At 41.2% G+C, this 26,288-nt stretch overlaps 2 protein-coding genes across 2 annotated transcripts in view; one reads left to right on the top strand and one right to left on the bottom strand.

The window, feature by feature from the left end:
* Window positions 1-1,512: 1,512 nt before the first annotated feature.
* On the bottom strand, window positions 1,513-8,476 carry si:ch211-113e8.11. The gene is made up of 2 exons (XM_021619209.2): window positions 8,111-8,476; window positions 1,513-2,769 (listed from the first exon to the last, which is right to left on the bottom strand). The coding sequence occupies exons 1-2, from the start codon at window positions 8,179-8,181 to the stop codon at window positions 2,064-2,066; spliced, it is 777 nt and encodes a 258-aa protein (XP_021474884.2). The 5' UTR covers window positions 8,182-8,476; the 3' UTR covers window positions 1,513-2,063.
* A 4,099-nt stretch (window positions 8,477-12,575) lies between these two features.
* Window positions 12,576-26,288, top strand: part of LOC110534374 — a 16,475-nt gene continuing 2,762 nt past the window's right edge. Inside the window, exons 1-3 of the mRNA XM_021619211.2 lie at window positions 12,576-13,023; window positions 19,336-19,650; window positions 26,090-26,288. The exon at window positions 26,090-26,288 is cut by the window's right edge and continues 2,762 nt beyond it. Of these exons, the coding sequence (XP_021474886.1) occupies window positions 12,910-13,023; window positions 19,336-19,650; window positions 26,090-26,272 (612 nt within the window). The 5' untranslated portion in view covers window positions 12,576-12,909 and the 3' untranslated portion in view covers window positions 26,273-26,288. The remainder of the gene's footprint in view (window positions 13,024-19,335; window positions 19,651-26,089) is intronic.

Genomic DNA, 26,288 nt, shown 5'->3' with positions numbered 1-26,288 from the left:
CAGACATAGATCCTTCTACATTATCTTACAAATTGTCAATATAAAAGGGAAATTATCAAGTTGATATTTAATAGTACGATAGCTATCCCCAGTTTCTGAGCAGCACAACATGTAGAGGAATGTTCACGCATGCCTGCCCTCTTGTGGCCACATTGTGTATGGCATGTACAAGATTTCAGGAAGATCTTGTTTCAGCTACAAGGAATTGTGTCAAGTACATGGTAAGTTATTTGAATCTCAGTTTCTGTGTCCGGTGTCAACCAGTGGTAAAAAAAAAAAAAAAAACTCACCCTGTGGGCCCCCGGGATAAGGGTTAAAGGACACTAAGCTTCATCTGCTCATAGGTCAGTTGGTGTCCTCTACCTTCCTGTAGAGATCCTCCTCTTCAACCACTAGTTCCTCAGGGCCGTAGTCATGCTGGTGAGCACTGGTGCCCTTTGTCCACACGCTGCTCCTCACTGCACGACAGCTCAGGTTCACAACAGAGCAAATAACAATCTAAAACATTGAATAAACATAAGTGGCAAGCTCAGTGTGCAGGTTTATCTTTTCAATCAATAATGAAACAAAATTGCATCACCCGCTTTCCACAATCCACTGGAGCTGGTAGGTTTGATCTATATTAAAAAGTGTTACTGACCTTTGACCTTTGTGTGTTGAAGCGCTTCTGCACCTCCCTGTTTTCTCTGGACTCCTTGGGGCCCAGGCTAACTCAACACTGTCTACACTACTAGTACATTTACATGTGATATTTTTGTCATTTAGCAGACGCTCTTATCAAGAGCAACTTACGACCAATGCAGAGTGCTAGGAGTCAGTCAGCCAGGGTGCCCTAGTAAGTTAAACGCGCCCTTGATTATTGTTGTTACTGTTGTTTCTTGTGACAATCTTGATATTTGTTTATGTTGTTGTTGTTATGGCCATTGTTTCAGGTAGCTGGGCTATAGAAAGAAACTGACTCTACTTAGCCACTGGCATTTGCTATGGCATGAATCCATTTGGGGGCACACATGAACCATCTTTGACAGATGAGAGCATAGCCGCTAGATAGATGACCTCTGATAGACATAACGCAACATATGATTAGTTATAAATGTACATACCTGGTTGACGCACCACCATATTCCCCCTTTGCTCCTCCTGTCCCTCCTCTTCTTCATCAATGAAGAACCCTCCTCAAGAGTCTGTTTTTTGTGACTAGCCGAGGTGCCACCCCCCCTCTCCTGCCAATAGTCCGCTAGCCAGTCGGGCTTGCCTCAGCATCAGAGCCCGCTGTCTGTTCCGTTCGATCTTGGCTTTCATTGCAGTTTTTGGCTGGAGAAGCATCAATCGCCGGTGTGTGGGGCTAAAAATAGATCCATCCCAAAAAGCAGGAGCTGAGTGTGTGTGCTTACATTGTGACTGATGCCGGAGTGTGTTGCAACTGATCAAAAAAAAGTAACCCTGTGCTGCCTCTCCTTTCAATCTTTCTCTAATCAAGCAAAACCGTTTAAATGAATGATTATATTTTCCTAAACTTGATCCATAACTTTATTGGTATCTCCAGTTCCTATGTCCATGTATCATTAAGTGGTCACAAACACAAATAACAAACATTTAAAGCATTTATTTAACAATGATAAAATGTAGCTGATATTTCCAATGGACAGGTTCTTCCAAAATAAAGACGTTTTCAATGAAACTACAAAAACTCCATGTACAAACTACCAATCTGAAGTACATGTACTGGACTGCACAGAGGTTTGGAAGTGTGGTATAGTTATCCTATCTTGCATACTGACAAGCGGTGTATAGAATACTCTCTGGCTGTCGTCTGATTCGTTTGCACTTGCTCACTCGTAAGCATGGGTAGGGAGAAGTTTAAACCATTTTTTACACCAGTCCATTCCTTTTACATCCATGGGGGGGGGGGGGTACAAAATTGGAACATGTTCCCATTTTCTCTTGTCACACACTAAAACAATGTGAGCGTATACACACACACACACACACACGCGTACACACACACACACACAGACACACACAAAGTGTATTGCTGCTGACAGTATTCCTGTGCAAGTTGCTCAGTTCAAATTGACCTGTTCTCTCTTCCTCTGCATTGCATAATTCTTCAACGCCCTTTTAGGAGGCACTAGGGTGTTACTCAGCCCTACTCTCCTCTTCCTAGACTGCTGACCCTCATCCTCTTCAGGGTCTCCTCCCTGGTTGTGGTGAAAGTTCTGGCGACCCATGTATGAAGAGCCTCCTGCGTTGGGGTCAGCTTGGTGCGATCCGGGAGCGTCATCCTCAGGGGGGTCATAGTCATTGGGAATGATGGAGCTCTGGAGATCGCTGTCGTGGGCAAACTTGCATTTGATCCCGAACCTGCAGCGTCCGTCCTTCCTGTACGCCACACACATCCTCTTGCCCCCTATCTGGGAGGGCCGGGCCTGCACTGTGAGAGGGACATGCTTCTGCAAGACGTTGAGCTTCTGGTCGGCTTGAGCCTTGAAGGGGTTGGCGAATACGCCACTCTTGGACGAGGCCCCGAGGGGGGGAGGGGGGAGTTTGTAGGAGAGGGAGCTAGGGGGTGCGGGGAGGAGAGGGGTACGGGACTCTGAGGGGGGTCCCATACAGGAAGGAGGAGGGCGTTTTGGTTGTAGTTGAGATACGGGGTTCACCTCTTCCTCTGGGTTGGAGTCACAGTCCGACTCACTGGAGGCTGACCCGGACTCTAGGAGGAAATTGCGGCCCTTCTTCTGGGTCTCTCCATCCACCTTGCTCTCAGTCCTTCAAAGACAAAACATGTATAAATGGACTGGTATACTAGCTGTAGTGTTATCCCAAATAATATTTCAAGGACTTCTCAATCTGGAAATATTTAATTTGACTGTAAGAGGAAATCGTATCTGGTTTGGGTAGCAAGACCAATCACAACACTCCTCCCCATAGAGAACAATAGTAATGGCATCTTTTTGTAGGCACCAACTCATGGTTCATTGGACAAAGCCCATGGGAAAATGAATGGAGTTTTTGGAGGGTTTCTGGTTAACTACCGAAAATAAGGTCTGTGGTAAACACAGGCTTAGGGAGATCTTGTACGTTTTGACATAATCTTTATCAGCTAACGTCACTTTTTGTCCATTTATGTAAATCAAAACAAGCATAAAGCACAAAGGCGTCATAATTCATAAAGGTAACGTTAACTAATATTTGACTAGTGGAGTATGCATTTGAGATCAGAAACAGCAAAATACTAATCATTGTTTAATTAACATTTTAAAAAATAAGTTCTCCCCTAAAGGGGTTTTACATAGCATGTTCTACTCTGATTTCGCCATTGTCTCCTGTATTCCTGACCCAGAATTGGCTCTAGAAAATGTATCCTCTATATGCATTCCTCTGAGAAATAAACACACCCCCTTTAAAAGCCATTTAGAGTCAAAGATAGCTCCGAAGAAAACCAAAGGTTAGATCTATCTGAACTCATTCAGATGAGAAATCGGGCCTGGGCTAAAGCAAGGAAAAGTGGCTCTCCAGTGGCCTGGCAAACTTTCAGAATTCCGAGACAGATGTACTATCGTGATTAAGAAAGCTAAATCAAAGCTACCTTTTAACATCCATCTCTGACTCGGCTGGTGATCCTTCAAAATTTGGGAAAAACAGTAAATGCACTGAAGCATAACAATTCTTCTTCTTCCCTGCCTAAGCAAGTTCTGTCTGACTCTGGCATCGTAACTGGGAAGAATGGGATAAGCGATGCTTTTAATTATAATTGTATCATCTCAGCAGGCTTTTTATTTGAGAGAAACAGTTGTTTAATTGACCCTGGTCAGTCAATTGACTGCTTTTCCCTCTGCCAGCCTCAAGCTGACTCGACGATTAACCTGTCAACTTCTAGTGAATATTTGCTTTCATTTCAACAATTCACTATCTGCGATGTGCCTTGCTTAAGATTGATGTAAAAAAAAAAATCCGCTAGGGCTGACGATTATATACCTATACCTGATGATTATATCTGGCACTATCCCCAAGGTTTGGAAGGTGACCCTTTTGACTTAAATAAGTATCTGCCTATTTCTAAACTTTCTTGCCTAGCATCATTTATAACTAGGGTTGACCTGATTTAAAACCCGACTGATGTACATTTAGAATACATTTCAAAGATATAAACTTTCTTGCCTAGCATCATTTATAACTAGGGATGGTTTAAAACCTGACTGATGTACACAGGTTTTAGAACACCTACTCATTCAAGGGTTTTCTTTATTTTTACTATTTTCGACATTGTAGAATAATAGTGAAGACATCAATAACTATGAAATAACACATATGGAATCATGTAGTAACCAAAAAGTGTTAAGCAAATCAATATATTCTATATTTGAGATTCTTCAAATAGCCACCCTTTGCCTTGATGACAGATTTGCACACTCTTGCCATTCTCTCAACCAGCTTCACCTGGAATGCTTTTCCTACAGTCTTGAAGGAGTTCCCACAAATGCTGAGCACATGTTGCCCTCTTGTCCTTCACTCTGCAGTCCGAATTATCCCAAACCATCTCAATTTGGTTGAGATTGGGGGGAATGTGGAGGCCAGGTCATCTGATGCAGCACTCCATCATCCTTCTCTGTAAAATAGCCTTTACACAGCCTGGAGGTGTGTCGGGTCATTGTCCTGTTGAAAAACAAATTATAGTCCGACTAAGCCCAAACCAGATGGGATGGCGTATTGCTGCAGAATGCTGTGGTAGCCATGCTGGTTAAGTGTGCCTTGAATTCTAAATAAATCACAGTGTCACCAGCAAAGCACCCCCACACCATAACACCTCCTCCTCCATGCTTCACGGTGGGGAATACACATGCTGAGATCATCCATTCACCCACACAGTGTCTCACAAAGACACGCCGGTTGGAACCAAAAATCTCATACTTGGATTCCAAACCAAAGGACACATTTTCACCAGTCTAATGTCCATTGCTTGTGTTTCTTGGCCCAAGCAAGTCTCTTCTTATTATTAGTGTCCTTTAGTAGTGGTTTCTTTTCAGCAATTCGACCATGAAGGCCTGATTCACACAGTCTCCTCTGAACAGTTGATGTTGAGATGTGTTTGTTACTTTAACTCTGTGAAGCATTTATTTGGGCTGCAATTTATGAGGCTGGTACCTCTAATGAACTTATCCTCTGCAGCAGAGGTAACTCTGGGTCTTCCTTTCCTGTGGCAGTCCTCATGAGAGCCAGATTCATCATAGAGCTTGATGGTTTTTGCGACTGCACTTGAAGAACCTTTTAAAGTTCTTGACATTTTCCAGGAATAGACTGATCTTCATGTCTTAAAGTAATGATGGACTGTCGTTTCTCTTAGCTTATTTGAGCTGTCCCTGTCATAATATGAACTTGGTCTTTTACCAAATAGGGCTATCTTATGTATACCCCCCTACCTTGTCACAACACAACTGATTGGCTCAAACGCATTAAGGAAAGGAATTCCACAAAGTAACTTTTATAAGGTACACCTGTTATTTGAAATGCATTCCAGGTGACTACCTCATGAAGCTGGTTGAGAGAATGCCAGGAGTGTGCAAAGCTGTCATCAAGGCAAAGGGTGGCTACTCTGAAGAATCTCAAATGTAAAATATTTTATGGTTCCATATGTGTTATTTCATAGTTTTGATGTCTTCACTATTATTCTACAATGTAGAAAATAATTCAAATAAAATAAAATAAACTAGATTTTTTTTCTTTATTTCACCTTTATTTAACCAGGTAGGCTAGTTGAAAACAAGTTCTCATTTGCAATTGCGACCTGGCCAAGATAAGGCAAAGCAGTTCGACATATACAACAACACAGAGTTACACATGGAATAAACAAACATACAGTCAATAATACAGTAGAAAAAGTCTATACACAGTATGTGCAACTGGGGTAGGATAAGGGAGGTAAGGCAATAAATAGCCCATGGTGGCGAAATAATTACAATATAGCAATTAAACACTGGAATGGTAGATGTGCAGAATATATATATATATATAAAATATATATATATATATATATACATATATATACACACACACACACAATATATACACACACACACACACACACACACACACACACACACACACATACATACAAATGTGCAAGTAGAGATACTGGGGTGCAAAAGAGCAAGATAAATAAATATGAGTAGGTGTTCTAAAACTTCTAACCGGTAGAACCATTTAACCATTTAGAATACATTTCAAAGATAAGAAAGATCTTAGCTGAGAATGAATAAAGGATTCAAATATTTTAGCGGTTAACTGTATGGGTAAAAGGCAACATTGAGATGACCTCTTCATTGACCTGTCAAGGGCTTTCGATACAGTTGATCACTCACTGCTAATTCAGAGGCTTTCCTCAATTGGCCTAGACCAGTAACTGTAGCTATTTAAAAAAAATGACTTGACAGATAGAACTCAATGTGTATCTACTGATGGTGTTGAATCAGGTTTCCTGGATGTTAAAAAAGGTGTCCCGCAGCGGTCAATTTTGGGTCCTGTACTTTTTACTGTTTACCTTAAATTGCAACCTGATATGCCAATGATACTGTTGTGTACTCTAATGCCCCCACAGTTGAGCAGGCTCTATTTGAACTACAGTCTGCCATCATTGTATTATAGAAAAACTTTATTGATCTGAAATGAGTACCGAATGCAGGTAAAACTAAGTATACGTTGTTCTCTAGAGCGCATGATCTAAGCATGTGTACTTTTGGATGGTGTCCATATTGATCGTGTCCCTGCTTACAAATGTCTGTGCATCTGAATAGATGAAAAGCTATCTTTTAAAAAGCACATTGCCAAGTTAGTTAAGAAGCTGAGAATAAAAATGAGCTTCTTCGATAGAAGAAGTTGCTGCCTCTCGCTAAGGAGTAGAAAACGGATTATTCAGTCCACGTTCCTATCAGCCCTAGACTATGGCAGCATCCTCTATACTAGGAACACAGCGGCCACGTCACTAAAGCCATTAGATGCAGTTTGTCGTAGCACATTAATTATGGCCAACAATTGCAGGACTCATCACTGCATTCTCTACCAGAAAGTTGGTCGGCCCTCTTTTATGCCACGTAGGTTGATAGATTGCTATGTTTTCATTCATAAAGCTATTTAACAATAAGTCCCACTGTACCCAATTTCTTTACTCAACTTTAGACATACGAGTTACCACACTGGGTCTCAGGGATGGCTAACTGGAAATTCCTTGGTTCGCTGAGTTATGTAAATCAGTTATGTAAATCAGCTGCATACCATCATACCACCCTGCAAACCACTGCTGGCTTGCTTCTGAAGCCAAGCAGGGTTGGTACTGGTCAGTTCCTGGATGGGAGACCAGATGCTGCTGGAAGTGGTGTTGGAGGGCCAGTAGGAGGCACTCTTTCCTCTGGTCTAAAAAAATATCCCAATGGCCCAGGGCAGTGATTGGTGTAGGGTGCCGTCTTTCAGATGGAACGTTAAACGGGTGTCCTGACTCTCTGAGGTCATTAAAGATCCCATGGCACTTATCATAGGGGTGTTAACCCCGGTGTCCTGGCTAAATTTCCAATCTGGCCCTCAAACCATCACGGTCACCTAATAATCCCCAATTTACAATTGGCTCATTCACCCCCCCCCCCCCCCCCCCCTGTAACTATTCCCCAGGTCGTTGCTGCAAATGAGAACGTGTTCTCAGTCAACTTACCTGGTAAAATAAAAGTATAGTTTTGTTGAACAGTATTCCAAATGTTCTTAAATGTGTTGTGTTGGTGCCTCTAGCACAATTCAGAGAGCTGATTGAGGACCTTAGTACAACTGAATGTGTTTATTTTTTATGACCGTGTTTTTCTTTCTGCTTGTTTTTTTAAAGTTTATATGTTGATGTGTGTATTTTCTGTCATTTGTGCAATTCAGGGCTCATCTGTAAAAGAGAGCTTGGTCTCAATATGACTTCCTGATCAAATAAAGGTTAAATTAAATCAAACTAACCGATATTATCTCATAGAACAAAACATATAAGATCTCCTAAACCTGTGTTAACCTCAGACCTTATTTTCTGCATTTCTCCCCAAACAAACAAAGGTTTTCTAAATTGTATTCCTGAATTGTAACTTACTTCTTGTTGTTTACAATATCCCCATCGCTGTCAGAATCAGAGGACACGCCATAGCCGACGAGAGAATTCATGTCAACTTGCTGCTTAGCCTTTGCGTTAACAGGCTAACGCAACGTTAGCTAGTAGCTATATTTGTCTCTCTCTTCGTCCTTGTTTCGCCTTAATCCAGTCACAAATTGCGGTCTGCGTTTTATGTTTGATTGAACTGGCAGTTATAATCCGTATGAAGATGTTTGTTGCTCAATACATTTATGAATTGTTGTATTTCTATTGTTGGTGTAGCTACAATTTGCTAATCCAAAAGAAAGTGTCCGCAACAATAAAAAAGTACTTCTGGGTCACGGAATTTCGAAAATATTCCAAATAAATAAAAGTTTCCCACGTAATAGTATAAAAGAGCCCGTAACCTGTATTTATTCATGATATATGGGCAATAATTGTCTAAACAATAATTAACAATAACTCATGTGTTCATAATTAAGTGATATTTGCATTTCATTTGTGTTTTAAAACAATGCAACACTGTATATGAAATACATATTGGTTTATAGAGAACTATTCTACGTGCCGAAGTAAAAGTGGGATTGGGACTCTTCACTGGTATCTGTAGAATCTATATTTGGGTCTATATGCCCAGCCACACGTTCTACTCTACCCACACCATTGGTTCCAATGCAATACACTATAGGCCTATAAATTACATATTGGCTTATAGAGTGAAAACTATTATTAAAAGTGAGGCAGTATCCTAGTAAAATCATATTGCTATAGGTTTATGTTACCCCAAATATGCTATGCCTTCCAACAATTTTCTTAAACCCACCTTGGTCGCAATCAATCAAAAGCTGTTTTATGTATTTTTATTATTATTATTTATTTATTTTTTAAATCAAAAGGTTTGCCTCTTGGACTTGGGTTTTGGACTGATTCATGGATCATATAGGCGATACCGGAGCATTGGGTCTCGGACCAACAGGCTCCGAGACAGCTTCTATCCCCAAGCACTGATACTTTTGAACAGCCAATAACTCCAGGCACTGAGACTTTTGAAAAACTAGGCAATGGCTGCCCAGCCTGACCCACTGTCTATCTCTACTGACTACTTGCCACTCACGGGTCTCTACCCACACAGTCACATACGCCTACACTGACACTCCTGCACACACACTGACACCAGCACACATATAAACACACACACATGCACACTCATCACCACGCACGCACACACCCACACAACACTAAATGGATGTGTACCTTGATCTTATAAAATCTCATTTGGAGGATCACGTTGTGTTGATGTGCCGGCAGTCACAGAATTTCTGTTCTGAGGGAATAATGTTCTGCTTAAGGTACCTAGAATATCACGCAATTGGTGGTGTTTACATTTTTTAAATAATACCTGTACATTTGATAGCACATTGGATGGCCATAGCTATAAACATGAAAAAGAAAGTAATGTGATTGCAATAGTATTACAATGAGTGTTAAAATAATGGACTCCATAAAGCAGTATGAGAAGGAACTGGAGGACATTCTCCACTCACTACAGAAATGTCTCTACAGTATTTGGCATTACATGGCAAGGTTGTGGACATTATTCTGAAATATGAATGTTCTAATCATTGTGGGAATTTCAAAGCTCAGGTAGATGGTAATAAATGGGACTTGGTGCTTTTCAAGGACCCAAAGTCACTTCACAATTATAGAAATGAAAAGAAAAAGAACAAAGTAGGAGTCAAAACAAAACATCAGACTATACAAAACATGAATAAAGACAGGGGTGGGCTCAAAGAAGGCAAATAGTGATGTATGGGGAGGGTAGGGTTGGGATTTGGATACGAACCCGGTTTAGGGTAAGGGGCGGGATTGGGGTTAGGATACAAACCCGGTTTAGGGTAAAGGGTAGGTTAAGGGTTTGGTCTAGGTGCTGCTCCGTATGGTGAAGAGAGGAGTAGATGGAAGTTGTTGTGTGTGTGTGTGTGTGTGTGTGCTCACTTAAGCAGTCCTATTTGGAGATAAAATCAATGAATTCATTCACAACAACATGAGATTTTGTAGGAATTATCAGAAAAAAAATATAATTGCGTTAAATGTTATGTAAGTATGTGTATATATTAGGTTCATTGAATATAATGGTGACAACAGGCACTGAGACTTTTGAACAGCTAGAAAATAGCTGGCCATCCTCACCCACGGTCTATCTGCACTGACAATCTGCACTATATGCCACTCACGGGTCTCTACCCACACACTCACACATGCATGTACTGACTCTCCTGCACACACACTGACACCGACACACATAGACATACACACTCATCACCATGCATGCACACACCAGCACACCCACCACTAAAGCCTGTATTTATCTTTGATCGATTAGAAATATTTTGAGGAAGTGTTATGGCTATGTTATTGCTACGTCGTCTCAAGAGGGACAAACCGTAATATTGCCATTTTTCTTCTCGTTTTACAAACAAATGTCTTTTTAAGGGAATACGCGAGGCACAGACGTTCGCTTTGCCTAGCCGAGTTCTGATAGAAGCAAACCGAACCTAGTATGAGGGTGCCTTTATACTGCTGCTATGTTGATGTGTTATTATTTATCCTGCTACCAGTCACTTTCTCCTTACCCCTGCCTACGTGTACATATCTACCTTAACCACTCCAGTGTCCCTGGTACTGACCCTGTATATAGCTTATTTTCTCGTGTTTTTCTTATTTCTCGTGTGTTTTAAAGAAAATCGACATTTTTGGGAAAGAGCTAGCAAGTCAGCACTTCACTTTACGTGTGCACGTGACAAAACTTGAAACGAATTTCAAAGTTGTAACTGTTGATGATCAATTGTATTAGTTCATGTCAATGTGATATTTCTTATGAATAAAGTATACTTTTTTTTGGACCAAATTGACTTGCATCTCTCTTGACTTTTTGAATAAACATATTGTATGTTGTATTTCTTCTAAAGTGTAACCCCAGAAGGAAGATTAAGATATGTGTCTTTTACATTATAAGGTATGACAGTTTACTGTATGCGTCCTATGTCATAGTGTTATATTTGAACTGTATAGTGTCCAGGCACCCCATTTTAAGCTGTTTGATCACAGTAAAAGTCCAGCAACACTTTTTATGATTTAGCTTTTTGGAAGTAAACGTAAACTAGACTGGAAGTAAACGTTTTCCTCTACAGTCCAATATGTATTCCCATATATAGTGAATTGCTATGTTCTGTTGCATGGGTAAATAGTCACAAGTTTAGATTTTTCTCTGATGTAGTTATACATAAGAAACGTAATGTTATTAACGGATTGATTTTGTCTCATACACATAGCGTTTTACTGCAGACTTTGATTTTGAAGGTAAAATCGAAACACCGGAAGTCAATGTTGTTGTTGGTACGCTAAAGTTGCTGCCGTGACGCTAATAAGGAAAGCGCATGTATGAGTCAAAATGGCTTCACTGTTTGAAGTGGACACTATGCCACCCTGAGTATCGGAGTGGTATTTCACTTTGGAACATACCTGAATGTTGCCAATCTAGACCAAAAATATATATTGACATTTTGGAAGAAAAACGTCTGACATTTTTGTTAATACATTTAATCCTCTAAAATTCCAATTGAACTGGTTTAGCGTGATTTTAGCTTTTGAATTACACAGAAATAGTACACCTCATATATAGCTCAAGGTGTTATATTTCACGCCCAAGGCTTCAATATAATATAATGTTGATTTCACACTGGTCCTAACAAAATGACATAATCAACTGTTACATTATTCTAAACTATTTATCGTCTTTCATTTAAAAGTTATTTGTTTGTTTCTGGCTGTAGGCTATTAATGCCAACGCATTTTAGATGTTTACAGACATACCACACCAACCCTTTTTAGCCCTCGTAATTTCTCTAATAATTTAGTATATACAACAGGCTCCCTCTATCCCCCGCGATCTACAACAATGTTACTAATCCCGAAAGTGCAACAGTATAGAAAATTTATGGAAATGTAAAAAAAAACATGCACTCAACTGTTTAGAAATGTTGCTATTTTCTAGGCATATGCATATTAGCCTATGATTTGGTTATAACCCCATTTTCCGGTTATTGACAAGCAATAACTATAGAGCCACACAATAACCTAATAATAAAACTATACTTGATCATCAAATCAGCTGATTTATTATTTTTTTTATGCAGTAAACTGCTGCTTTGAGGACCTTCCCCTGATATAGCCTATACCACAATGATGTGCTAGTAGGAACTAGGAAAATCGGAAATGTCATACTTGCTACCTGGTAGAACGCAATTAGCAAGTCTGACATTTCCGACTTTCCTAGTAACGACTAGAAAATCAACACATCACTAGTCCTGGTGAATGGATTCGTAATTCTGTCAAGCTAATTCGTTTAAACTCTTCATGTATAAATAATAGTTCACCAACGTGCGACTCCTCCCATTCACACGCCTCCGCTTTAGTTCTCCCGTTAAATTCCACATGCCTGCCTGACATAAACCACCCAAGGGAAGGGGAGGAGTGGCACTAGACAAGGACATTAATACTGTAACATAGTAACACAAGGGGGTAAAGTTGTGGAAGTTAGGGAAGGAATTAGTTTTCAGAAAGGTCATTAATTAAGTGGCTTGGTTACAGCGTGAGGAAAGGCCGAGACGCGCTTCCTGTTGGCTGTCTATCTTTAAGGAATATGAAACAGGAAAACTAGTAGACATAAGAGAAGGTAAAAAAAAACAAAAAAAAAACTTAACGCTATCCGGTGCCTGTCTGTTGCTTCTTTACTGAATATGTCAGGGACACGGACAAGAAGAGGGACTCTTTCGGAACAGTCTCGAACTGCGAGGGCAGCTGCTGTTGCTGAGCAGTTGCACCATGAATGCACCCTCTTATTGGAACTGTATGTAAGTATGTATTCGAGTGCAGCCTAGAGTGGGTGAAGTCTGGACAGGCTAATGCATTTTGCTTTGCAATTATTAACCTGTTATTAGGCCTACTGGTTACTTGACAAAACATGTAATTTGGCCAGTATTCAAGCCTATGCAAGGGATATGGAAGACTGGGATATGGAAATGTGTTGATGCATGGACATGTATTGATTGGTTGTGTGTGTGTGTGTGTGTGTGTGTGGCATCCGATCCAGGACTGGTGGTCCAGGAGTGTAGCTAGATAGGGAGGGGGAGTGAATATGTGAATAGTCATGCACGCCCCATATAAAAACAATGACAGAGGTAGGCGATTTTCTGGCGCACGGGTCGATGTCCGGACATGCACGTTTTTCCATGTGCATCGCTTTTTCACTCAATGAATGACACTATGTGAATGATGGGGTGCAAATGATCACAGTATTCTTCATTTCCCGCCAAATAGCCAGATAAATCCACCTCCAATGCGCACACACCTCAACCTGCGGACTCGGGCTCTTTGCTGGGAGGAAGGGAAGAGGTTACGAATGTAACCGTTATCTATCACCCAACTAACTATAAGACAATGCTTTTGAATCACCACCCCAATAGCCTATTAGGCAATAAGGTCTCTACTAAGGTAATAGTAAAAAAAAAAAAAAAAAAACGTGTGATAAGGTTATAGTAAAAAAAAAGACGTGTGAAACTATATATGTTTTTTTTTTACCGAAGTAAAATATTGAACAACCCCGTTTGAAAAACTACAACTTTACTGAAATTATTATCTTTGACACCAAGACTAACTAAAATAAAAACCTTAATGAATTATGTTCAGTTAAAAAATAAAAAAATGGGGGCAAAAATCAAATGGGGGTTTCAATCTTTTTTTTTACAGTGGTTTCAAGCTTTTGAATCTGATGGTTCACATTGAGATTGACTTTATAACTGAAAGGTAGACTCAGCGAGATGACATTGCCACAAACAGCACCATATTGGGCGTGTTTGAGTTGTAAGGCTAAAGCATCCGACAGTAGATGCAAGTCGAGGAATAAGGCAGGGGAGGTGCATCTGCGACAAATGAAAATAGGACATTAATGTGTTTTTCCAACAGCAAGGCTCAAATCAACATGACAGTGTTGCCATTGATTATAAAATGTTTTCTTTATAATTTTGAAATAAACATGTATCTAAACCCCATATCACACAAACTGAAATCATAATATAATATTGTGTGTGTACACATTGTACAATAAAGTAGAGAGTGAGAGAGCCTCAAATATCACATTTATTTTATATATCCACTGTACACAGAAATCATGGCAAATTGGTTCTTGTTTTTGGTCACATGGGTCAAACAAGAACACCCTAATGATTGGTTGACAATAGAGCCTTCACAATGCAGGAGGTGACTACAGGATGAAGTTGGTGAAGAGCAACTGCAGTCAAAACTTCATGCCCTTTGATCACATGATTTTTGTAAAGTTCATGCAGTCGACAGGTAGGCGCAAGTCAGACAACTTTTAACCCCAGAATGCAGCACAATTTGAAAGGTGGTGACCAACGATTGTCACCAACTTGACAAAAATGATCAGCTCGAACGTGCCCACTGAGATGAGCATGATGCAAGACTTTGCTCATACACAGTCACACATCATATTTGCGCTACAACCAAAACAGCAGAGAAGTTTAGCCTCGCGCTTCAACGCTCCTGATTGTTGCAAAAATGTTCCCACTACTACTGTTCCCTTCGTGCATCTACGTCATCTCGCTGAGTCTACCTTTAAACCTAACCTAACCTATGACCTGACCCATCACCTTAGGGCATTTCCATTTTAACGGACCCATGAACACCAACATGTAAAGTTCATGGGAGCATGTCAAATTGGGTGTCAAATGAAAGCTACGAGTCAATATTTGTTAGAAATTAAGGCATATGTACATTTTTCAACCATTTTCCATCCTAAAAATTAGGAATAAGCAAAGGCTTTTATTTCTGGTCAAACAGATGGAAAAGGGGTCTTAGACAGCATCTTAAAAAGATAGAGATACACCAAAACACAACACTGCAGAAGTAAAGACCCCTCCCAACTAATATCAACACTTTTCTATTTAGTTTTGGAGAAATTATTTTGGTAAGTTTAAGAAACATTGTCGTGTGCCTTGTAATTCCATTACCAAAACCACATATCTTGAAGATATTTTCTAATTTCTCTCCCTCATGAGGAGGGAGGATAGTGAAAGTTCACAGAAGAAACATGTAAAGGTAGACCTATCAATTCATTATAGTTTTCTTATTGATATCAAGTTTGTTCATGAATTATTAGTTGATTAAAAATTATAGTTCTGTTACCAAATTGTAGTAATGGAATTACTGCAATTGAAATGGCGACAATGGAATATCAGAGTAGTCACAAGCCACAGTTGGGTCACCTGCTACTGTCCTCCCTTCCACTGGTATACTGCTATGTTTAGCTCATAACTGTTTTTTTTTCTCCCCCTTTTCTGTCATCTGGTGGTCAAAGCAAGACTGGACAACCCCTCCCTCTCACGCTTCCTCTCTGCTGCTCTCTGTCTCTGCCTCTCTCTCTCAATCCAATTCAATTCAAGGGGCTTTATTGGCATGGGAAACATATGTTAACATTGCCAAAGCAAGTGAAGTAGATAATAAACAAAAGTGAAATAAACAATAAAAATTAACAGTAAACATTACACACACAGAAGTTCCAAAAGAATAAAGACATTTAAAATGTCATATCATGTATATATACAGTGTTGCAACGATGTGCAAATGGTTAAAGTACAAAAGGGACAATAAATAAACATGAATATGGGTTGTATTTAAAATGGTGTTTGTTCTTCACTGGTTGCCCTTTTCTTGTGGCAACAGGTCACAAATCTTGCTGCTGTGATGGCACACTGTGGTATCTCTCTCTCTCCAGTTAATGTCACTCTCCTGAGACCTACCATGACACCTACCCCCTACCCTCTTTCCATTTACAGTAACAAGTATCCTCATCCACTGAGCACCCACCAACACCGGACTTCCATGGCTGGACCAAATCTGAACCAATCATAGACGTCTATGTTTCACAAGTTTGGACATCACAGTACAGTAGAGTACACTAGAGTAGAGTACAGTATAATGTTCAGTATTGTGCTGAACATATGTACTGTACTGAACTCTAATGTGCTGTACTGTGATTTTCAAATTTGTGAAACATAGACATCTATGATTGGTTCAGATTTTTTTTTTGGGGGGGGTGGGGGGCTCATTACAATAATAGCCAGTGTGTAGAACAATAACCAAATATGCAAAATAAGAATATTGCATATTTCTACCTTTGTAACTATTCAGGATACATCACCATGAAGGGAATGATATTCATATGCATAATTATGCCTTTCTGTAAACACCACAGATCAGGGACCCATGATGTAATTCTGTTACCGGAGGTAAATTTATTTCACGTACTGTAGTTCCAAAATATATGTTTTTTCAAACTCAAAAGTGTCATGTCGTAGCTGACACCCCATTATTTCTGCAGAAATATTTTCAACTTAATATTAAACTATAGTTTTTGGATAATGTGCTTAAACATCCGAGGGACACTTTATTGTAATTCTGTTACCAAACTTTGCATCTGCACAGTTCTTCCAGTAAATGTGATTTTGTGAACTTTTCTGTGTAAATTGTTCAAACTAGTCCTTGTGCATAGAATCAAATGGTTTGTTCAACTTTGAAATCAATGGCTTTGGTTTGGCATACATTTTTAAGAGAAAAATCAGAGTCAAAGCGTAATTACGTAACCATGGAATTGGCCCTTATGCATTACTTCCCCACAGTGCAAGAAGTGACATCCCAAAAAACACAAAACTATACAACACATACATGTCTTCTAGCCTCCCACACATAGGGCTTCTTTCTGTCCCTAACACTGAACTGAAAGTAAATAACATAAAAAAGAAATAGAAATGTTTTTATATTTTACTCAACATATACAGTGGGGCAAAAAAGTATTTAGTCAGCCACCAATTGTGCAAGTTCTCCCACTTAAAAATATGAGCGAGGCCTGTAATTTTCATCATAGGTACACTTCAACTATTACAGACAAAATGAGAAGAAAAAAAATCCAGAAAATCACATTGTAGGATTTTTAATGAATTTATTTGCAAATTATGGTGGAAAATAAGTATTTGGTCACCTACAAACAAGCAAGATTTCTGGCTCTCACAGACCTGTAACTTCTTCTTTAAGAGGCTCCTCTGTCCTCCACTCGTTACCTGTATTAATGGCACCTGTTTGAACTTGTTATCAGTATAAAAGACACCTGTCCACAACCTCAAACAGTCACACTCCATTATGGCCAAGACCAAAGAGCTGTCAAAGGACACCAGAAACAAAATTGCAGACCTGCACCAGGCTGGGAAGACTGAATCTGCAATAGATAAGCAGCTTGGTTTGAAGAAATCAACTGTGGGAGCAATTATTAGGAAATGGAAGACATACGAGACCACTGATAATCTCCCTCGATCTGGGGCTCCACGCAAGATCTCACACCGTGGGGTCAAAATGATCACAAGAACGGTGAGCAAAAATCCCAGAACCACACGGGGGGACCTACTGAATGACCTGCAGAGAGCTGGGACCAAAGTAGCAAAGCCTACCATCAGCAAGGATATTGAAGATGAAACGTGGCTGGGTCTTTCAGCATGACAATGATCCCAAACACACCGCCTGGGCAATGAAGGAGTGGCTTCATAAGAAGCATTTCAAGGTCCTGGAGTGGCCTAGCCAGTCTCCAGATCTCAACCCCATAGAAAATCTTTGGAGGGAGTTGAAAGTCCGTGTTGCCCAGCAACAGCCCCAAATCATCACTGCTCTAGAGGAGATCTGCATGGAGGAATGGGCCAAAATACCAGCAACAGTGTGTGAAAACCTTGTGAAGACTTACAGAAAACGTTTGACCTCGGTCATTGCCAACAAAGGGTATATAACAAAGTATTGAGATAAACTTTTGTTATTGACCAAATACCTATTTTCCACCATAATTTGCAAATCAATTCATAAAAAGTCCTACAATGTGAATTTCTGGATTTTTTTCTTCTCATTTTGTCTGGCATAGTTGAAGTGTACCTATGATAAATTACAGGCCTCTCTCATCTTTTTAAGTGGGATAACTTGCACAATTGGTGGCTGACTAAATACTTGTTTGCCCCACTGTATACATTTGCAGTTTATGTGCATTTATTCACGATACAACCCACAAATATACTAATGATTTTCAACTTATCGATCACCACACAGTCATTACTCGTAATAATGTATTGTAATAGATCATGACAGTGAAGAGCTTGCTGTCTCTGGTTTGCTGTACCTTTGCCTCTCCCTCTAGACAGGCCTATACAATATAGGCCTATCCCTCAAAGTTCATAGCTCACTCCACTGCTTCCTCTCTAGCTGCCTATTACAAACCTATATACACATTTACATTTACTTGACCATTGTTCTTGCATAAGCAGAGCTGCCTGATCAATGTTACACGGTAATCATTCTAACGCACAGGCACAGAATCATTTTCACGGTGGTCAGAATGTTAGCACCTTGGTATAATGTCGTGACCGGGGGCCAGGTACTCAATGGAGTCACAGCTCTCTCACTATACTCTGATCTAGATGCAATATAATATAATAACTTCCAACCCCACTCTCTCTCTCTCGCTCTCTCTCTCTCACACACACACACACACACACACACACACACACACACACACACACACACACACTCGACACCTATGATGTCACACATCCTGCCTGTAAGTCCCCCTGGAGTGAAGTTGGGGAATGTTGGTTCTGGTAGTTGAACCAGCTATCCAGTTGAACCACTAACCTCTGTTCCAATGGGGCCAGGGCGGATGTTATCCAAACCACAATAGGGTTCAAACATTTGCCAGTTGTTGCTCATCAGGGAAAATTGCTAGATTACCATTGGAAAATGCGCAAACAGGCTCTTTACTGCCACAGTCCTTTAGGTCAGCTCTTCTGTACTTCGTCGACCATTGCACAAGCAGTTTGGTTTAAATGCTAACTCGGAATGAGTGACTTATGCATATATACATTTCTCATGGCCACAGCTTCCATTTACTACGGTGTCCATATTCTGACAACCTCAGCCTCCGGAGCAGTTAAACGTGGTGTCCATGGTGGCTGTCATGGAAACGTACTTTTAAACGCTGCTAATGTGTTTTTTCTTTACACTCCTATCGTCCTCTTCTTCCTCTCCACCTCCACACTCCTCCTCACTCCCCACTTCAGAGAAAAAAGGAGACGTTCGCCGAGGAACTCACCAGCGGCGGGGAGCGCCTGGTGACCGTGCCACCACTTTCCTCCCAGCTCTCGCCGAATGACATGTTGTGGCGCCTCTACTCCGCCCTGCAACAGTGCCGGAACCTCCTGGAGCATGCCATTGGCCGGGAAGAGGGGGTGGGAAACGACAGGAACAGGACCGAATACGAGAGCCAGAAGAAAACCGTGAGGGACCGGCTGGGGCACCTGCTAGAGAGCACACGGCTCCTCCTGGCGGACGGAGCTGGAACTGCAGCCTTCACTCCTGATCCGAACAATACTGAGGTACAGAATTACCGGTGTATGGTAAAGTTGCCCCTAGACACTGATCTGGGGTCAGTTTTGAATTTGCCCCACTAATGGTTAATATACAGTACCTACTGGAAACCCTCAGTAGACCCAGCAGGCCTCATTTCAATACTTGTAAAATAACTGTAAAATCCTACTTGGAAGTCATCCTTGATCTGACATAGCTGGTGTGGTGAACATAATGTAGTGTAAACCCTGATGAAGGCTATGGGACAAAACATGTTGGTTTTAACAATAACAAGGCATTTTATCAACTGACACTCTTCCAAGAGTTGCTGAATTTCCTCTTCACTTCCTCAATTCATGTACCTTGGTTGGAGAGCGAGGTAGCGGCAATATTAATTTCCCTTTTTAGTGTTAAACCAGGGCCACGTATAGACGACAGATAAGACTGGTGGAAACATTTTGCTTTCAGATATCCCTAATATTTCAGATCAGTGATGAGTTCAAGGAGGAGAGGAAGAAATTAGGCTTTTGTGATAAGCTTATAAAACTGTTTATGTAAGGACTGTCCTTTCTAGTATAAACAAACCGATTATATTACATAGTTTATTAATCATAGATTGTTATTCATTATTTATATACGGTTAGGACAAATCAGTTGTTTACATGTACTGTATAAATGCAGTGGGGTCCGAAATGATTGACACCCTTAATAAAGATGAGCAATAATGGCTGTATAAAATAAGTAATTCGAACACTGAGCTATATTGTATGCTCCACAAAATTGGGAAATTATATTATTTTATACTAATACAATTGCTTAGAAAAATACATTTTGTTTAACAAGTTTTTAAAAATTCTCTCAAAAAGGGGTCAAAATTATTTACACCCCTTTTTCAATACCTTTCAATACCTCACCTTATGACGATAACACCACTTAACCTTTTTCAAACATTTTTTTAAAAAGAGTATGAGCTGGAGAACACATTGGGAGGGATCTTAGACCATACCTCCATACAGAATCCTTCCAGATCTTTTTCCTTTGTGTGCTCTTACGGATTGACCCATTCAATTCAAACCACAAATCTTCACCACAGGTTTTCAATGGGTTTCAAATCCTGAGACTGAGATGGCCATTGCAAAATGTGGATTTTATGGCTAATTAACCAATTCCTTGTGGATTTTCAATTCAAATCACATTTTATTTGCCACATATGCCGAATACAACAGGAGTAGGTAGACCTTACCGTAAAATGCTTACTTACAAGCCCAATGATGCAGTTTCAAGAAAAATAAGAGTTAAGAAATGATTTACTAAATTTAAAAAAAAGAAATAAAAAAAGAGTAACAATAAAATAACAATAACGAGGCTATATAGAGGGAGTACCGGTACCGAGTCAATGTGATTTTGATGTGTGCTTGGGGTTATTGTCTTCCTGGAAAATCTACTTGCAGCACTGGTGTGCGTGGCCAAAGACCTATAATGCCTTGCGAAAGTATTCGGCCCCCTTGAACTTTGCGACCTTTTGCCACATTTCGGGCTTCAAACATAAAGATATAAAACTGTATTTTTTTTGTGAAGAATCAACAACAAGTGGGACACAATCATGAAGTGGAACGACATTTATTGGATATTTCAAACTTTTTTAACAAATCAAAAACTGAAAAATTGGGCGTGCAAAATTATTCAGCCCCTTTACTTTCAGTGCAGCAAACTCTCTCCAGAAGTTCAAGTGAGGATCTCTGAATGATCCAATGTTGACCTAAATGACTAATGATGATAAATACAATCCACCTTTGTGTAATCAAGTCTCCGTATAAATGCACCTGCACTGTGATAGTCTCAGAGGTCCGTTAAAAGCGCAGAGCTGAACACACCATCCCCACTGTCAAACATGGTGGTGGCAGCATCATGGTTTGGGCCTGCTTTTCTTCAGCAGGGACAGGGAAGATGGTTAAAATTGATGGGAAGATGGATGGAGCCAAATACAGGACCATTCTGGAAGAAAACCTGATGGAGTCTGCAAAAGACCTGAGACTGGGACGAAGATTTGTCTTCCAACAAGACAATGATCCAAAACATAAAGCAAAATCTACAATGGAATGGTTCAAAAATAAACATATCCAGGTGTTAGAATGGCCAAGTCAAAGTCCAGACCTGAATCCAATCGAGAATCTGTGGAAAGAACTGAAAACTGCTGTTCACAAATGCTCTCCATCCAACCTCACTGAGCTCGAGCTGTTTTGCAAGGAGGAATGGGAAAAAATGTCAGTCTCTCGATGTGCAAAACTGATGGAGACATACCCCAAGCGACTTACAGCTGTAATCGCAGCAAAAGGTGGCGCTACAAAGTATTAACTTAAGGGGGCTGAATAATTTTGCACGCTCAATTTTTCAGTTTTTGATTTGTTAAAAAAGTTTGAAATATCCAATAAATGTCGTTCCACTTCATGATTGTGTCCCACTTGTTGTTGATTCTTCACAAAAAAATACAGTTTTATATCTTTATGTTTGAAGCCTGAAATGTGGCAAAAGGTCGCAAAGTTCAAGGGGGCTGAATACTTTCGCAAGGCACTGTAATTCTCATGTAATCTGAGCAAAGCACCTGCGCTCTAATCCAAGTGGCAATTTGTTGGACATTTGAAGAGCTCTTTGGCCACGCACACCAGTGATGGGGTTGGCATCGAAATGAGAATGCATGAGCAGAAAATAATCCCATACCTACTGTAAAATATGGTTGTGTATCTTAGATGTTCTGAGGCTATTTTGCTTCCACTGGTCCTGGGATCCTTGTTAAGGTCAACGGCATCATGATCTTTACCCAGTACCAAGGCATTTTAGCCAAAAACTTGGTTCCCTCTGCCAGGAGGCTGAAACTTTGCCGCAAGTGGATCTTCCAGCAAGAAAATAACCCCAAGTGCACATCAAAAACCACAAATAAATTGTTAAATTGGCCATAAAATCAACATTATTCTAATGGCCAGCTCAGTCTCCGGACCTTAGCTTCTAAGGTGCAGGGTTGAGTAACCGGGTGGTAGCTGGCTAGTGATGGCTATTTAACAGTTTGATGGCCTTGAGATAGAAGCTGTTTTTTTCAGTCTCTCTGTCCCAGCTTTGATGCACCTGTACTGACTTGAACGTCTGGATGATAGCGGTGTGAACAGGCTGTGGCTCAGGTGGTTGATGTTCTTGATGATTGTTTTGGCCTTTCTGTGACATCGGGTGCTGTAGGTGTCCTGGAGGGCAGGCAGTATGCCACCGGTGATGCGTTGGGAAGACTGCACCACCCTCTGGAGAGCCCTGTGGTTGCGGGCGGTGCAGTTGCCGTACCAGGTGGTGGCGCCTTCTTCACCACACTGGACCATTTCAGATTGTCAGTGATGTGTACGCCGAGGAACTTGAAGCTTTCCACCTTCTCCACTGCGGCCCCGTCGATGTGGATAGGGGCGTGCACCCTCTGCTGTTTCCAAGTCCATGATTAGCTCCTTCATTTTGTTGACGTTGAGGGAGAGGTTGTTTTCCTGGCACCGCTCCACCAGGGCCCTCACCTCCTCCCTGTCGGCTCTCACGTCATTGTTGGTAATCAGGCCTAATGCTGTTGTGTTTACTGAAAACCTAATGATTGAGTTGGAGGCTTGGGTGGTCATGCAGTCATGGATGAACAGGGTGTACAGGAGGGGGCTGAGCATGCACCCTTGTGGGGCCCCAGTGTTGAGGATCAGCGAAGTGGAGGTGTTGTTTCCTACCTTCACCATCTGGGGGCGGCCAGTCAGGAAGTCCATACCCAGTTGTTCAGGGCAGGGTTCAGACCCAAGCACTTAGCTTAATGATGAGCTTGGAGGGTACTATTGTTTTGATGGCTGAGCTATAGTCAATGAACAGAATTCTTACGTAAGTATTCCTCTTTTCCAGATGGAATAGGGCAGTGTGATGGCAATTGCAACGTCTGTAGATCTATTGGGGCGATAAGCAAATTGAAGTGGGCCTAGGGTGTCAGGTAAGGTAGAGGTGATATGATCACTAGCCTCTCAAAGCACTTCATGAGGATAGAAGTGAGTGCTACGGGGTGATAGTAATTTAGTTCAGTTACCTTTGCTTTCTTGGGTAGAGGACCAATAGTGGACATCTTGAAGCAAGTGGGGACATCAGACTGGGATAGGGAGAGATTGAATATGTCTGTAAACACTCCAGCCAGCTGGTCTGTGCATGCTCTGAGGATGCAGCTAGTGATGCTGTCTGGGCCAGCAGCCTTGCGAGAGTTAACACACTTAAATGTCTTACTCTTGTTGGCCATGGATAATGAGAACCCACAGTCCTTGGGAGCGGGCTGTGTTGGTGACACTATTCTCAAAGCGGGCGAAGGTGTTTAGCTTGTCCGGGAGCAAGACATTTGGTGTCCGTGACGTGCTGATTTTCCCTATGTAATCCGTGATTGTCTGTAGACCCTGCCACATATGTCTCATGTCTGAGAAGTTGAATTGCAACTCCACTTTGTCTCTCACTTTGTCTCTCTACTGTTTGACTGCCTTACGAAGGGAATAACTACACTGTTTGTATTCAACCATATTCCCAGTCACCTTGCCATGCTTAAATGCGGTGGTTCGAGCTTTCAGTTTTGTCCAAATGCTGCCATTTTTCCACGGTTTCTGGTTTGGGTAGGTTTTAATAGTCACAGTGGGAACAATATCCCCTATACACTTCCTGATGAACTCAGTCACCGCGTCCATCTATATGTCAATGTTATTCTCAGAGGCTACCCTGAACATATTCCAGTCCGCGTGATCAAAACAATCTTGAAGTACTTCCTGTTTGAGTTTCTGCCTATAGGAATGGAGGAGCAAAATGGAGTTGTGATCTGATTTGCCGAAGGGAGTGCGGGGGAGGGCCTTGTAGGCATTCCGAAAGGGGGATTAACATTTGTTTTACCAGAGTGAGTACTACTGTCAATGTGTTGATAGAACTTTGGTGGTGTTTTCCTCAAATTTGATTTGTTAAAATCCCCAAGTACTAGAAATGGGGCCTCAGGATATGTGGTTTCCAGTTTGAATAAAGTCCAGTGTAGTTCCTTGAGGGCCATTGGGGTATCGGCTTGAGGGGGAATATACACGTCTGTGACTATAACCAAAGAGAATTCTCATGGGAGGTTTACAGTCGGCATTTGATTGTGAGGTATTCTAGGTCGGGTGAACAAAAGGACTTGAGTTTCTGAATGTTATCACATTCACACGTGAGAAGTTAATCATGAAACATACACCACCACCCTTCTTCTTCCCAGAGAGTTCTTTATTCCTGTCTGTGCAATGTACTGAGAACCCAGCTGGCTGTATGGACGGAGACAGTATATCCCGAGAGAGCCATGATACCGTAAAACAGAGCATGTTACAGTTCCTGATGTCTCTCTGGAAGGAGATCCTCGCCCTGAGCTTGTCTACTTTATTGTCCAGAGACTGAACATTAGCAAGTAATATACTCACAAGCGGTGGATGGTGTGCACGCCTCCTGAGTCGGTTCTAGAAGTCCACTCCAAATACCTCTTCTCCGCCGGCGGCGTCTTGGAGCAGCCTCTGGGATAAGTTCAATTGCCCTGGGGGGTACGAACAAAGGATCCAATTCGGGAAAGTTGTATTCCTGGTCGTAGTGCTGGTGAGTTACCGCCGCTCTGATATCCAAAAGTTATTTCTGGCTGTATGTAATAACACAAAAAGCATTCTGGGCTAATAATGTAATGTAAAAAAATATATATATTACAAAGTTGTTTTGGAGCAAGAAGCAGAGCTGCCATGTCTGTCGGCGCCATCTTGCTATATCATTGAAAACCTGTGGTTTGAATAGAAGAGGGCAGTTTATAAGTGCAGACGAAGAATGTCAATGAGGAATGGTCTATGATCCCTATGTTTTTTCCAACTCATAAAACATTTTAGAAGAAGTTTCAGTGCTGTTATGGTCACAAGGTGAGGTAATGAGAACAGAGGTGTCAATCATTTTAACTCCTACCTTTTTGAAAATAAATATTACTTGATAAACAAAATCTGTCTCTGAGCAAATGTATTATTATAAATAATCTATTTTCCCATTTTTTTTAAAGATACAATATAGCTCAGTATTTTAATAATTTATTTTATACAGTCATGTTCTCTCATCTTTATTAAGGGTGTCAATAATTTCATACACCGCCGTATGTTCTAGTACAGTGTTTCCTAATCTATTCCTGAGGCACGCCCCGGGTTTGACCAGGTATTGATTAGTCCACCAGTCGAACCGGGTGTGCTAGAACAAAAATATACAACCCTCTGGATCTCCGGGGAACAGATTGGGAAACACTGTCCTAACACATCTCACTCTATCCCTCGCTCTCTCTCTCTTCCTCTCCCTCACTCTGTCTGCTCTCACTCTCTGTCTCTGACTGTCCCTCCCTGACCCTCTCTCTCTCCCCCTCCCTTTCTCTTCTTCTACACCCCCTCTCGTGAGTAGATAGATGGTCCGGTGAACGGCAGCCCGTTTGCGCTAAAGCTCTGGATCTACCGCATCTTCAACGAGCTGGAGCACTGGACGCTCGCCGCCTCCAAGACCCTGAAGGCCCTGCACCCCGACGGAGCCGCCCCCAAGGAGCGCAGAACGAGGGGGAGGGCAAGAGGGAGGAGGACCCGGAGATGAGATAGTAGAGATTGGG

The sequence above is a fragment of the Oncorhynchus mykiss genome, chromosome 10 (genome assembly GCF_013265735.2).
Source record: "Oncorhynchus mykiss isolate Arlee chromosome 10, USDA_OmykA_1.1, whole genome shotgun sequence".
In the NCBI taxonomy this organism is placed as follows: domain Eukaryota; kingdom Metazoa; phylum Chordata; class Actinopteri; order Salmoniformes; family Salmonidae; genus Oncorhynchus; species Oncorhynchus mykiss.
The sequence above is the reverse complement of the archived record's forward strand: the minus strand, read 5'-3'. Positions and strand labels throughout refer to the sequence as shown.